The following is a 13,995-nucleotide window of genomic DNA, read 5'->3' as shown; positions in this document are numbered from 1 at the left end:
TTATGTGAGAAAATTTAGAAATGTGCTAGGCAAATGTGAAATGGCCTATTAATGCATGTTGTGAAAATGATGGGTTTGCATGTCAATTTACCCAAATTTAAGCTTAGTGGCCGGCCATGCTATGAGTGGAAACATGTCACAAACATGTTATGTTAGTGATGTATGTTAGGAAAAATAAAATAAGGAGTATGGGTAATAAAGAAATGGAAAAAAAAGGAAAGAATGTGTGTGATTGTCTCCCCCCCCCTAATGCCGTGAGTGGAAGAAAAGAAAACAAAAAAAAAGTGTTCATCCTTTGGTTCATCCTTGGCCGAAAATTCTAAGGAAGAAGGAAGGAGTTCTTGCTTCATGTTTGGTTTGGAAGAGGATTAGGAGGAGGTTCGGCCATACTTGTATCTAGATTAAGGTATGTTGATGTTGTGCCATGAGATTCATGCATGTTTTTAGTTGCTAGCTTGAGTTCTAATTAGCCATGGTTCAAATCTTTGCTATGTCATGGGGATGATATTCGGCCAAGGTGGATTTTGTGTTAATGTCATTGCATGCTAAATGTGAAGCTTGTTAATGATACATGTGATGGTGGATTGATTAACTCTTGGATTTTGTTTTTAGCATTTTTGAGTGAGACATTAAGTTCTTTGTTTAACCATGATCAAAATTGAAATGGTAAGGTGTTGTGATGTATTCGGCCATGGTATATCCATAAGTATGATTTATGCTTATTGCATGGTAGGTAAGATTTGTGTTTTGGATTTATGTTTATGTTTGGTTATAATCAACCTTGTGATTCGGCTCTCACACATATATATATATGTTTGCACATGATGTATTGGCATGACATATATAATATCTCAAGGTATATATTTTCATATGATGGTGTTTCGGTTATGGAGTAAATGATGGATGCGTATTGAGTTATAATATGTAATGCATTAGTTAGTAAAATGTATGCCATTTGTGTGTGGTATTAAGTATATAATTGGCCTCAACATAAACATGCATATTCGGCCACATGAATGAGTACATAGGTTGATGTGTTTGTTCGGCCATAGGTAAGTATATTGAAGGATTTATCTTGACTTAGAAAATTCGGCTAAGGAGAATACTAACTAATGTGTTGAGTTTGATTCATGATTCCGTACATATGTGACTTTGATGTCTAATGAATTATATATGGGCTAAGTACCTTGAGTTCCTCTTTTCGATGCTCAAATGATTAAATCAATTTATTTGTTAAATTAAGCTCAAGAGCAAAGGGGAACTAAATCCGATAAAGGGAAGGAAAAAGTGGTCGAATAGCCATCGAAATCGTTCGACAACATCCGAGGTAAGTTTTCGAGAAATGGAACTTAGATTATGATTTGATTAGATCATATTTTAAGCGAATCAAAATCATGCTCTTTGTATGTGGCTATTGAGCCAAAATTGCAAGAGTGATAAGTGTCTTGTGTTTGAGTTTTGCTAATGAAAATGAAATACGAATGTGTCATGATTTATTGTTAAATGTGCATGGTTATTCGAATGATGTCCGGGCTAAGTCCCGAAGGCTTTGTGCTAAGTGACCATATCCGGACTAAGCCCGAAGGCATTGGTGCGAGTTACTAATTCCGGGCTAAGCCCGAAGGCATTGGTGCGAGTTACTAAATCCGGGTTAAGTCCCGAAGGCATTTGTGCGAGTTACTATAACCGGGCTATGTCCCGAAGGCATTTGAACGAGTAGCTATATCCGGTTAAATTCCGAAGGTACGTGATTCGGGAATGAACGATCTTGCTGTAAAAATTTCAGTTAATACGCTTGTAACATCCCAACATTGAGGTATGTTTCGTATGTGCTTTGAATTAGTTGAGCCCTTACAAATAAGTATTCTCTCAGTTGATAAATGAGCTACCGGCCTTTGGCTAAGTTGATCTTTGTGTATGAATATAAGGGTTGGTAATGTGAAGTAAGTATGATATTGAAAATTTGTGCATATGAAATTATCTGTTTAGCTACATGAATGCTATACTTTGGTTGTGTCTAAATTCTTTGCTCAAAACTTACTAAGCATTTAATGCTTACTCTGTTTCTTTGATTCTCTGTTTTATAGATTTTGGTTCTTCAGCTATCGGACTCGGGATTTTGAAGTAGAAGTCGCCCACACTATCAAAGCTCCTTTTGGTATACTTTTGGTTGAACTTTGAAATGGCATGTATAGGACTACCCTTTTTGTTGTGGGTCATGGACCCTTTGGATTTGTATAATTTTGGATAGCCATGCGAAAATGGCTTATATATGTTTGAGCATAATGTTATAATCATTTGGTATGGATATGATTATTAAGAGGTGTGGATATGCTTAACAAGGATTGGCCATGGGAATGGTTAATCACTATCATAATTTGTGCTATTTATGCTAAAAGGGCTAGTTGAATCATGGAAACTATGAAATAGGTAAAGTCTACCTTAAAGGCAGATGCTGACAGCAGCAGTGATGTAGATTTGGAAAATCACTAAAACTAGTAGGAATGTAATTAAATAGTGAATAAATTATGTAAACGAACCTTGATGAATCTATTTTCATAGGAAAGAAATGAAACGATCATATGAACAGTATGTTAAGAGATATTCAGGTGTTCGTGAGACAGGGCCAGAACGGTTTCTGGATTCCCTGTTCCGACTTTGAAAATTCATTATAAATTAACCAGAGATAATTAGAAGTCATGCAATATATGCATAGATTCCTTTTTGAGTCTAGTTTCTATAGAAACAAACGGTATCAGTATTGAGGCCCTGTACAGGGAGATATCCAAGTCGTAATGCGCAAAGGTCAGTGTAGTCGATCCCTGTAACATGGGAGACTTTGACTAATAAACTGTACTAATTGGCCTAACCAAAAATTCTAGAAAAAAATTTGTAGATGCATATATTAGTCTAGTTTCAGGGAAAAATCACGAAACTGATTTTCGAGTTGTGAAACTCAAGATATGATTTTTAAGGTGACAGTGACGCAGTTAGCCAGCTTGCCTGGAAAATTTAAAATGGATTGTGCAAAGAAGTGATTTAAGTCTGCAAACCCCTCGTGTCCGACTCCGGCGACGGACTCGGGTACGGGGTGTTACATGAAATATAATAGAAAATGGTGATGAAAACAAAGTTACACCCATCCTTTCTTGCATTTTTGCCGAAAACCATAAAGAAAAGAAAAAGGAAATGAAGCTAAGGCATTCGGCTATGGTGAATGTATAGATTAAGGTATGTTTAATGCTCTTTCATTGAAAATCCTTGTATATTTGGAGTGGTCATCAAGTATAGAAGTCAGCTTATGGCAAAATTTTTGTAAATGGATGAAGATGACATTTGGTCATGGATGTTTATATTTCTTTGATGTTGTTTCTGATGTTTTGTGTATTAAGGGTTGATAATAGATGGAAGTTGAATGGTTGTTGTATGTAGATAGCATGCTTGCTAATAATGTTTTTATTTTCTACTTAATACCTTATTGATTATGAGTTAACATGAATATTTAGTTGAACATATACCTTGAATTATGTTGAAAAATTTTAATTGATTAGTTGTACTCTTCTTTTTGCTTTTGAATATTCGAAATATTGAAGGTGAAAGGCTGGAAAATTTCAAGTTGAAACGTTATCCAAGTGTTGGAAATTTAGCATGCATATTCTTTTATTTAAATGCTTTGACCGAATGTTGGAAGTTAACTTGCATGCTATCTGGTTACTGCATGAGGGAGTTAAAATTGAACTTAAGATAGTTTATTACTAATTAATTTGCTGCTGTAATGCTGTAAATTATTGGCTGTCCAAATTAGGACAAATTTATGGTACTTAGTTAATTAATATGCTGCTGTAATACTTAAATTATTGGCTGTCCAAATTAGGACAAAATCATGGTGTTATGTGCTAGCATGATATGTATGTGTGATTTAAGTGAAAAATGTTTAGATGATTTATAGTAATTGGCTAATGTGTTTTTGTGGATATAGATGTCGAATGTGGACTCAAGAAATTAATTGGAAAATTTGTTGTTTGTTTAGGTGCTAGAAAGTATGAAATGGTCTTATGTGATACGTGTATATAAGTAGATGGAAGTGAAGTGTCGTATATTTTTGTGTATGGGATTAATTGCACTTTGATTTTAATGTGCATGATTATTACTATGTTTAAAATGTGTGAAAGCCGAATATGCTCATGATACAATGCTTGATTAGTTGATTAACAATAAGTTAAATTTGTGTAATTCAAGCTCAAGTGCATAAGGAGCCAATTTTGGATAAAGGGAAAGCGAAACTAGTCGATTAGTCAATCCGTAGTTATTCGATAAAATCCAAGGTAAGTTTTGAGTAGTCACCTTTAGTATATAACTGATGATGCCTTGATATGTGTATATTAGATGAATTCTGACCTTTTGGTTCTACTTGAATTAAGTTGTGTGATAAATAATTTATGTATATGACTTATAGTCGAATGGTCACTATGGGTTAAGCTTGAATGGTGAAATGGATATGTGATATTTATGTATGACTTTTGAACCGAAATGTAAATGACGATGTTCATATGGAGCTTATATCTGAATGTAGCAAATGACTACTAATGGGATATGTTGAATGAGATGTGTTAATATATGATTAAATATGCATGATATTTGATGTATATCCGGGCTTAAGGTCCGCAGGATTCGTGCTGGAATTGTATCCGGACTTAAAGTCCGCAGGCTTCGTGTTGGAATTGTATCCGGACTTAAGGTCCGCAGGCTTCGTGCTGGAATTATATCCAGGCTTAAAGACCCGCAGGCTTCGTGCTGGAATTGTATCCGGACTTAAGATCCGCAGGCTTCGTGCTGGTACTATATCCGGACTTAAGGTCCGCAGGCTACGTACTGGTACTATATCCGGGCTTAAAGTTCCGTAGGCTTTGTGTTGGTGATTGAATTCGGGGTTTAAACCTAGCAGGCTTAACGCCGATGATTCGAATAAGATTATGAATTTGAATGTTTGAGGTAAACTACTACTGATTATGTATGTTACATTATGAGGGCCAGGTACGTATTATGTACTCGTATGCGATTTTGATTTGGATTGAATTATAAGTGTATAAAGTGATGCATATGTGAATAAGTGTTACAACTATAAATGTGATCGTGATACATTGGTAAATCTGTGAAGTTATGTGGAAGTATATGATTGTTATATGTGATTATGATCATGGAAAATTAAATGTGGATATGATATTGTATTTTGTTCGTTTTGATTGAATTAAAGTTGACAATGAAGCATTTTAAATGCCTATGTTATATAAGTTCAATCTTGAATGACATGATATACATGTTTAAATAATATGAAAGCAAAGAATGTGTGAAAGAGTAGATTGTAATAAATCTGCTTGGGACAGCAACAGTAACATGATTTTTGGAAAATTACCATAAATAGTGGGAGTTGAGTTAGAGGCTAAATAAATTATGTAATGAAATCTTAATGAGTCTAGTTTCTTATAAAAGAAACGGTGTAAGCAAAATAATTGCCGATAATGAGATATTTGAAGTGACGTGGGATAGAGTCAAAATGACTTCGAGGTCCTCTATTCTGTATTTAGAAAATCATTGTAAATTGTATAATGATGGTTATAAAATAAAATTTATATTTTTAGACTCCTTAATGAGTCTAGTTTCAAATGAAATAAACGAGAACATGTTTTGAATTCTGTACAATGAGAAATCTGATTCAAAGTGAAAAATGGTCAGAATAGTAAAACAGTGAAACAGGGGAAACTTTAATAAAAATCTGGTCGTGATTGGTCAATCCAAAAATTCTTAAAATTTTATGGATAGAAGATATATGATTCTATTTTCAGGGAAAATTAACAGAAATTGATTTTGAGTTTCATAGCTCCAGTTATAATTAATTTAGTGACTATTGCTCAGGAAGACAGCTTGTCATGAAATTGAGTATATATTGTAAACATTGATTAAACATGTAAATGAGCTGCTAATTGTTTTCTTAAGAACTTACTAAGCGTAAAGCTTACCCCCCTTCTTTCTCATGTTCTCTAGGATTGCTAGGTTTGCTCGGGTTGGAGTTCACCGGAGATATTATCACATTGTCGAGCTAACGCTATTGGTGTAGTGATTTCAAGTACTTTGGGTCTATGGCATGTATAGGTGTGTAAATATTAGAGTATGTGATATGGCTTTAACCGTATGTGTTGGCCTATTTTGATTATGGGGTTGTAAATCCATTTTAATTATGCATGTATGTGCTATGGTATTACGTGATGAGTTTATAATAATTAAAGCATGAATTTTCCAAGTTTTTCTTAAGTTCTCAGTTTAGTCCCGAACCACCCCAGATGTATGTTTTGGGCCTCGTAAGCCCCATAAGGGACATATTGCATGAAAAAAAGGAAAAGTTTTTAATTGTTTGAGATTTCTTGGCCCTGTTTAGTATAGAAGCGTTAGTAAAAGTTAGGTAGCACCTCGAACCCCGTCCCGGCTTCGGATGCGGGCAAGGGGTGTTACAACACGCTCGTGCCTGAAGCCATGCCGTCCACACGATTGAGACACGCGCCCGTGTCTCTGCCAGTGTGCTCGATGCTGAGCATGCTATTTTGCAGCAATTAAGGTGCAGGGGACACACAGCTGGATCACACGCCCATGGGGAAAGCCGTGTGTCACACACGGCCTAAACACAAGCCTGTGTGCCTACCTGTGTGGACAAAAACAAGGCTATTTACCAAGCCTTTTTGCCACCCTTCCATGCACAACCTACACAAAAACATATAATACCAATCCAAGCATATTCAGTCAACCCAATCAGCTACAAACAAGGTATCCAGACATCATTCACATACTATCATCTATCACATACAACCATCACATGCTATTCAACTTAAACCATACAAATTTCCACATCCATGAAAGGCAACATCATATGCATATACTTAAACCAATATTAGCCAATTTCAATGGCCATTTACAAAATGAATTATCGACCAACATAAGCCAACACATTTGGCCAAATCAATTATGACACATAACACAAGACCAAGTCCCTATACATGCCATAACTCAAAACATTAAAATCATTGGTACCCAAAATGTTAAGTTGATAATGTGAATGGATCTCCGATAGTCTTTGATCCCCGAGCTGGCTTGGTAACACTATAAAACAAGGGAAAAGAAAGGGAGTAAACTTTAAAGCTTAATAAGTTCATATGTAAGTAATAAGCATCATAAACACACATTTATCAAGCAATTAACATGAAGTGAATTAACATATATGTCATTGTAATTCTCACAGTCCAACTTGGCATGGATATTATTATAACCTTAGTATCATAACTTGCATAATCACAACCTTACTGAGGGATTCATCACATATCGAGCTCATTAAGCATAAGTTTTACGCACATTCCTATACCATCTTGCAACATACCATGGTCTTTTGCAACATTAACATTTCTGTTACGATGCCCGTTGAACCACTTGGAATACTAAAGGATACTTGGGAAATCTCACACTCATAGCACCATACCAATGTCATATCCCAGACATGGTCTTACATAGGATCTCATATCGATGCCAATAGCCCAACTATGGTCTTACACGAAGTCTCATATCGGTGCCATATCCTAGATATGGTCTTACACATAATTTCAAAAAACCCTAATGTCATGACATTTGTATCCTATCTATTCCTAAGGTTCAACCGGGATTTCTCTCTTGTTGAACTTTGTCGATTAAATCCAAGGGGTCAATCATAATTCATACAATATTAAAGCAATTAAATCATTAATAATAATGCATTATTTACATGCGAACTTACCTCGGTACAAAAATAGTGGAAATGGACTTAATCGTCAAAGACTTTGTCTTTCCTCCGGTCTAGGTCTGGACCTCGTTTCTCTTGATCTATAATAGAAAATTTATCTTATTTAATATTCACATTACTCAAAACAGTCCAAACATCATATTATGGCAAAATTACCTTTTTTCCCCTAAAGTTTCACATTTTTACAAATTAGTCTCTAGGCTCGTAAAATGAAATGTATTCAATTTCTTGATAACCCAAGCCTAGTCAAACCAATTTCATGCTTATAGCAGCTCACATTTTTCATCAATTCACATTTATACTACCCATTTTAACAACTTTATAAATAAGTCCTTTTTATACATTTTCACTAAAAATTACTTAGTAAAAGTTGTCTATCACACCCTAAACATACAATATCTTCCATCAAACATCAAAATACATGTATGTCACACATGGCTAAATTTTTAAACATGAACCTTACTTCAAAATAATGGTAGAAATAGGTAAACCGAGTTACGAGGACTTTAAAAATGTAAAGAGCATTAAAAACGGAGCTAGGATGTACTTACAATAAATCTTGAAAGTTGAAGAAAACCCTAGCTATGGTGTCTTGTAAATTTCAGCCAAGGAGAGAAGATGGACACCAATTTTGGCCTTATTTTCCCTTTTTATTCATTTATTAACCAAATGACCAAAATGCCCTTCACTTAAAACTTTGAAATTTAACCTAATCATGTCCATTTTTGTCCATAAAATTAACTAATAGTCTAATTATCATATAAGGACCTCTAATTTAAAATCCCATAGCAATTGGACAACATTAACAAGTAGAAATCAACTTTTGCACTTATTATAATTTAGTCATTTTAACTAAATTGAGTGCCCAAACGTCAAAATTTTCAAACGAGATTTTCATGAAATCATTCCATAAAACTGTAGACCATAAAAATATAATAAAAATATTTTTTTTTTGCGTTGGATTTGTGGTCTCGAAACCACTGTTCCCACTAGCCCCAAAATTAGGCTGTTACACATCCGATCGTTAATCTCCCTAAGGAAATATTCCCTAATTTCCCTAATTTCATGGATCTAAATGCAATTTTCCCTAATTTTATATTAAACATGTAAAATAGATAATTAAATCGAAAAGAGAATAAATAAATTGATCCATTTTAATATCAATTTGTGCACGAAAGTCAAAATTCCTTTAACATTTACGAAGATAATGTTAATTACAATTGAAAACCTAAATAAATGAAACCTTGGATCCAAATCAAATCCAAGTCAGAATAAAGGAATCAAATTTGTTTTTGAGTTAAAAAACTAAATTGAAATAAGACTAATATTGAAAATAAACTCCTAAAATTCTAATCTAGAACGGCTATCTGGGCCAAGCCTTTTAAACTTAGGCTAAAATCAATATTTATAGCCAAATGTTCTACCCTAACTAGGTCAATTAGAAGACCTAAAGTTGAATAAGATGTGTTGTGTAGGCAAAAACACCGCTAACTTAAAATTGCAGTCCGTCGCTCCGGCGTTGGGACACCACAGGACTAGTGTCGCGATACTGTTCTTCGTGGGTGACTTCCTTGGCTTCGAACTATGGCATTGCAACACCACATGCCGGTGTCGCAACGCTGCCATCATCCTTCACATTCTTAGCGTGAAAACAGTGTCCTGTACACTAAATCAACTTGTTAAACCTTCCCTAGGCTTGTATTTGCCCGTTAGGTCATTCCTTAGGCAAAATATGTGTAAAAAAGCTTATTTTACTAAAATTAAACATAAGCAACTAAAAATGGAAAACGTAACAACCTAAATTAAAATAGCTAGAAAACAAGCTCGTTAAGTGCCGAAAAGACTATAATTTTCCTTAATGAATTGTGATAGATCATTGCTATTAAGGGGTACAAGAAGGAGACCTATTCCATCTTGCAAAGATTGTGGAAAGTTTTATATGGGTGGGTACTGGTCAACCATCGAGGAATGTTTTAAGTGTGGTTCGAAGGAGCATATAATCAGGCATTGTTAGATATTGTATAAATATAAGTCAGAAAAAATGCCCTGATGAACAACTTTAGGGAACTTATATCAATAGAAATGGAAGATGTACTAAAACTATTATGCCAGACCACCTTGTTTGGTTTGTTTTGCTTTAAAAGGCCCCGAATAAGCCTTGAATGCAGCCAAACTTTAATGATAGCTTGGAAATGAATCAAATAACTTAAAATGAGCTTAATTAGGTTTAAATGAAGTGAATTAAATGATGTTCAAGTTTAGTGCTAATAATTCTTAAATGTGGCACCCTTTGCTCAGTCCACCGCATGAACACGGGTAGGGCGTGTTACATTATGAATGGGAAAATCTAGAAATTTTTTTAGTAGAGGTCAAAATTTAATTATAATCTTTCCATATGTCAAAATATAAGTTTATTATATGTTAATTTATAATTTCATCATTTTTAAGGGACTAAACTATTTTTTTCATGTTTAAGAGAGCTAAAGTGAAATTTTACTATGTATTTATAATTTCTTTATTTATAGGAGGACCAAATTAAAATTTTTCATTTTATGGGGGAGGCAATTTTACTATTAATTTATAGTTTCTCTATTTAGAAGATGACTGAATTTAAAACTTTTTTTCGGAGGAGGGGGGCAAGGCCCTTGCCTGGGTTATGTATTGATACCTAACCCTTGGACAGTGTCACTACATTGTTTTGTGGGCTATGAGCCCATAGAAGCTCATATTTGGTCTTAGACACTTCCAACCACACCGAAACCTCTTTTAAATGATTTTAAATTGTTTCTAAACCCCCGAAATTATTATAAACTTGGTTTTATGATTTAATAAAAATGTTTTAAGGTTTAAAATTTTGAAGATATTCAGGATTTTTTGTTAAGCATGTACTCCTATAACATCTCTCATTTGTACCATAAGTCGGGATGAGCAAGGGTGTTACATTGTCAGTGACTATTACATGACTTTTGCAAGTTGAGTGAGCGAAGTGTAATTTTAATATTAGTTTAGTGACGGTTTTTTGTATTTTAGGTGAGAATGATTGCATGGAGATATTTTCACAAAAAAATGACTTATAGAAAAATTTTTCTATTTTTTTCTTTGTTTTTTATGGAAAATAGCTTGGTAAATGAAAAATAAATTACGAAAACTATTTGTACAATTTCCTCCGTTTATTGCATGAAACTAACTTTGTCAACGAAAAATAATTTACTAATCATTCGAAAATAACTCTATTTTTTTGGAAAATTACTTCTCCTTTTGGAGAAAACTATTTCATTTAAGTAATTTTATTTTTATATAAAAATAAACATGAACAAAATCAAATATTATTATATTAATAATAAAATTTTAATTTTTGAAATATTAAAATATTAACATCAAATATTGTAATTTTCAATCCTATTAAACATATATATTTATATTTAGTGATATATTAAATTATTAATATAATTAATATTTTCTATTGTTCTAAAAAATTTAATATTATAATTTTATTTTAATAATAAATTTTAACAATAAAAGCAATTTATAATTTGTAAATATTTAATAGTCAGTGCTTTATAACATAAAATATGAATATTTTATAAAATAAATATAAATATTTATTTAAATCTTGTATGAATTCATTTATCTTTTTCAATTCCAATGAGATATTATCCCCTCATATACAATATGAATTTCGATTAATTTTTAATTATAAATTGATTATTATTAAATCTATATAAAATATTATTTAGTATAAAGATTATCTTATTATAATATAAAATTGATTGTAAAGAAATGTATAATTTAGGTTGTGTTTCTTTAACAAAAAAAATAAAATATATATGTTTTAGAAAAACAAAAATTAATTTATACAAAATCATCTAAATGTTATAAAGTTTCCCAAAAATTATTTTTAAGTGATACAAACATAACTTAAATTAATTTTAACATGAACTATTATTTATCAATAAGTATTAAATATAATGGTAATATATTGTAGTTTTTAAACAGAACAATATTATTAAGAAAAAAACAGTGATAAATCTCGAAAGATAAATAATAGAAAACATTCGCTACCTTTTGATAAAAAAGAAAAAACTGCAGTACCATTTTACATTTTCATCTCTACTTCTGAATTTAATGCAATTTGGTTGTCAGCTGCCACTATCCACAACTAAAGATATTTATTTAATAAAATGCAGCCTCCAAGAGAAAAAGATCCCACCACTACTAAACTTCCATCTTATTTAATTTTCGTTCATTTGTTGGAACCTGAAAGCATTAATTAACCTAAGACTTGACCCGTATGGAGTCGCCAACAGATGCAGAATTTGTCAACTTTGGGAAGTCTATCATCGTTCCCAGTGTTCAAGAGTTAGCTAAGGACCCCATCGCCAAAATCCCACCTAGATATCTCCGCCCTCTTCAAGGACAACCTCACTCCATCTCACCCAATCATCACCTTCCTTCTGTCCCCATCATCGATCTTCAGAAACTTGCTGCTGGGGATTTCGTTGACTCTGAACTTCAAAGATTGCACTCTGCTTGTAAGGAATGGGGGTTCTTCCAGGTACGCCATATTTTCTCATTACTTGTTGGTATTCTCTTGAAATCAGTAAAAGCAAGTCTTTTGTTTATGGCAATAATAGGTAGTGAACCATAGTGTTAGTATATCATTGTTGGAGGATTTCAAGTTGGAGATTGGAAATTTCTTCAAACTACCTCATGAAGATAAGAAGCTTCTTTGGCAAAAACCAGATAACCATGAAGGGTTTGGTCAATTGTTTGTAGTTTCAGAAGATCAGAAGCTAGATTGGTCAGATATGTTTTATATCACCACACTGCCACACAATCTTAGGAACATTGAACTATTTGAAAAGCTCCCCCTTAAGTTAAGGTATCTCTCATGGTTATTTTGAATATGGAATTTGAAACTTTTGAAATAGTTTGATTTTGATTTGCACTTTTGATGCAGGCAGGCCATGGAAGTGTATTCTACTGAAGTGAAAAATCTAGCTTTGAGGATTTTAGATTACATGGCTAGGGCCTTAAATATGGGCACCGAAGAAATGAGAGAGCTTTTCAATGATGGGATTCAATCAATGAGAATAAATTACTATCCACCATGCCCTGAACCTGATATGACCATTGGTTTCAGTCCTCATTCTGATGCTGATGCTTTGACGATTCTCTTTCAGCTCAGTGAAACGGAAGGCCTTCAAGTCCGAAAAGATGGAAAATGGGTTTCCATTAAGCCACTTCCCAATGCTTTAGTAGTTAACATTGGAGACATCATGGAGGTATATTTCACTTGGTGTTGTGAATAGTCTGAAATCCCATTGACTATATAAAAGGGTCTCCTCTCATGATTATATTTCTCTGTAGATTTTCAGCAATGGGATATATCGTAGCATTGAGCATAAAGCAGTTGTAAACTCAACCAAAGAGAGGCTATCAATAGCAACTTTTTATAGCTCCAAGTTAGACTCGGAATTAGGCCCGGCACTTAGCCTTATTGGTCCCAGTAACCCTGCAATTTTTCGACGAGTCCCTTTGGAGAAATACTTCAAGGAATTTTTTGCTCGGAGACTAAATGGCAAGTCTTACCTTGATTTCATGAGAATTAAAACCGAGGAAGAAAATGAAGATTGTAAAAACAAAACTTGATTCATTAACCAATTATCAGGAGAAACGTGGATTGAAATGTCAACATATTTACTTAAGAGTAAACAGACCCATGACCAAGGTGGTCTCTAGTTCAAATATATCATATAGTATGTTCTTTTTATCTCTATAAGCTTATTATTGTAGTATTATTATCACATATCAATTAAATGGCAACGCACTCGTTGTTACTGATACTGGGATCATCTTGCTTCACTGCTAAACAATAAACCAAGCCTGGTATTTTTCCATGGAGTGGAGTCACCATTAAAGAGTTTATGTTGGGGAGAAAAACCATGGCATATACTTGATATCATTGTTGAAACTGTTAGATGTCAAATCGACTTTAAGGTCGGCTAAATATTGATACCAAAGTGGCAAGAAGTTAGCAATGCAAAAGCAATGTGGCAACGGAAAAATATAATAGCAAAAGATTAGCTTCACTTAAGCGTGTTGTAATAGGCCTAATTCGCCCAGGTCCAACAAGTAGAAATTAGAATCAAAAACAATAAAACAAAAAGATAAAC

At 33.4% G+C, this 13,995-nt stretch overlaps 1 protein-coding gene across 1 annotated transcript; it reads left to right on the top strand.

The window, feature by feature from the left end:
* Positions 1–11,987: 11,987 nt before the first annotated feature.
* LOC107935671 (protein SRG1) lies at positions 11,988–13,592 on the top strand. Its single transcript, XM_016868295.2, has 4 exons — positions 11,988–12,374; positions 12,454–12,701; positions 12,780–13,104; positions 13,190–13,592. The coding sequence occupies exons 1-4, from the start codon at positions 12,111–12,113 to the stop codon at positions 13,469–13,471; spliced, it is 1,119 nt and encodes a 372-aa protein (XP_016723784.1). The 5' UTR covers positions 11,988–12,110; the 3' UTR covers positions 13,472–13,592.
* The last annotated feature ends 403 nt before the right edge of the window (positions 13,593–13,995 follow it).

This window comes from Gossypium hirsutum, chromosome A01 (genome assembly GCF_007990345.1).
Source record: "Gossypium hirsutum isolate 1008001.06 chromosome A01, Gossypium_hirsutum_v2.1, whole genome shotgun sequence".
Lineage (NCBI taxonomy): Eukaryota > Viridiplantae > Streptophyta > Magnoliopsida > Malvales > Malvaceae > Gossypium > Gossypium hirsutum.
Note: the sequence above shows the minus strand (reverse complement) of the source record. Positions and strands in the feature narration are given on the sequence as shown.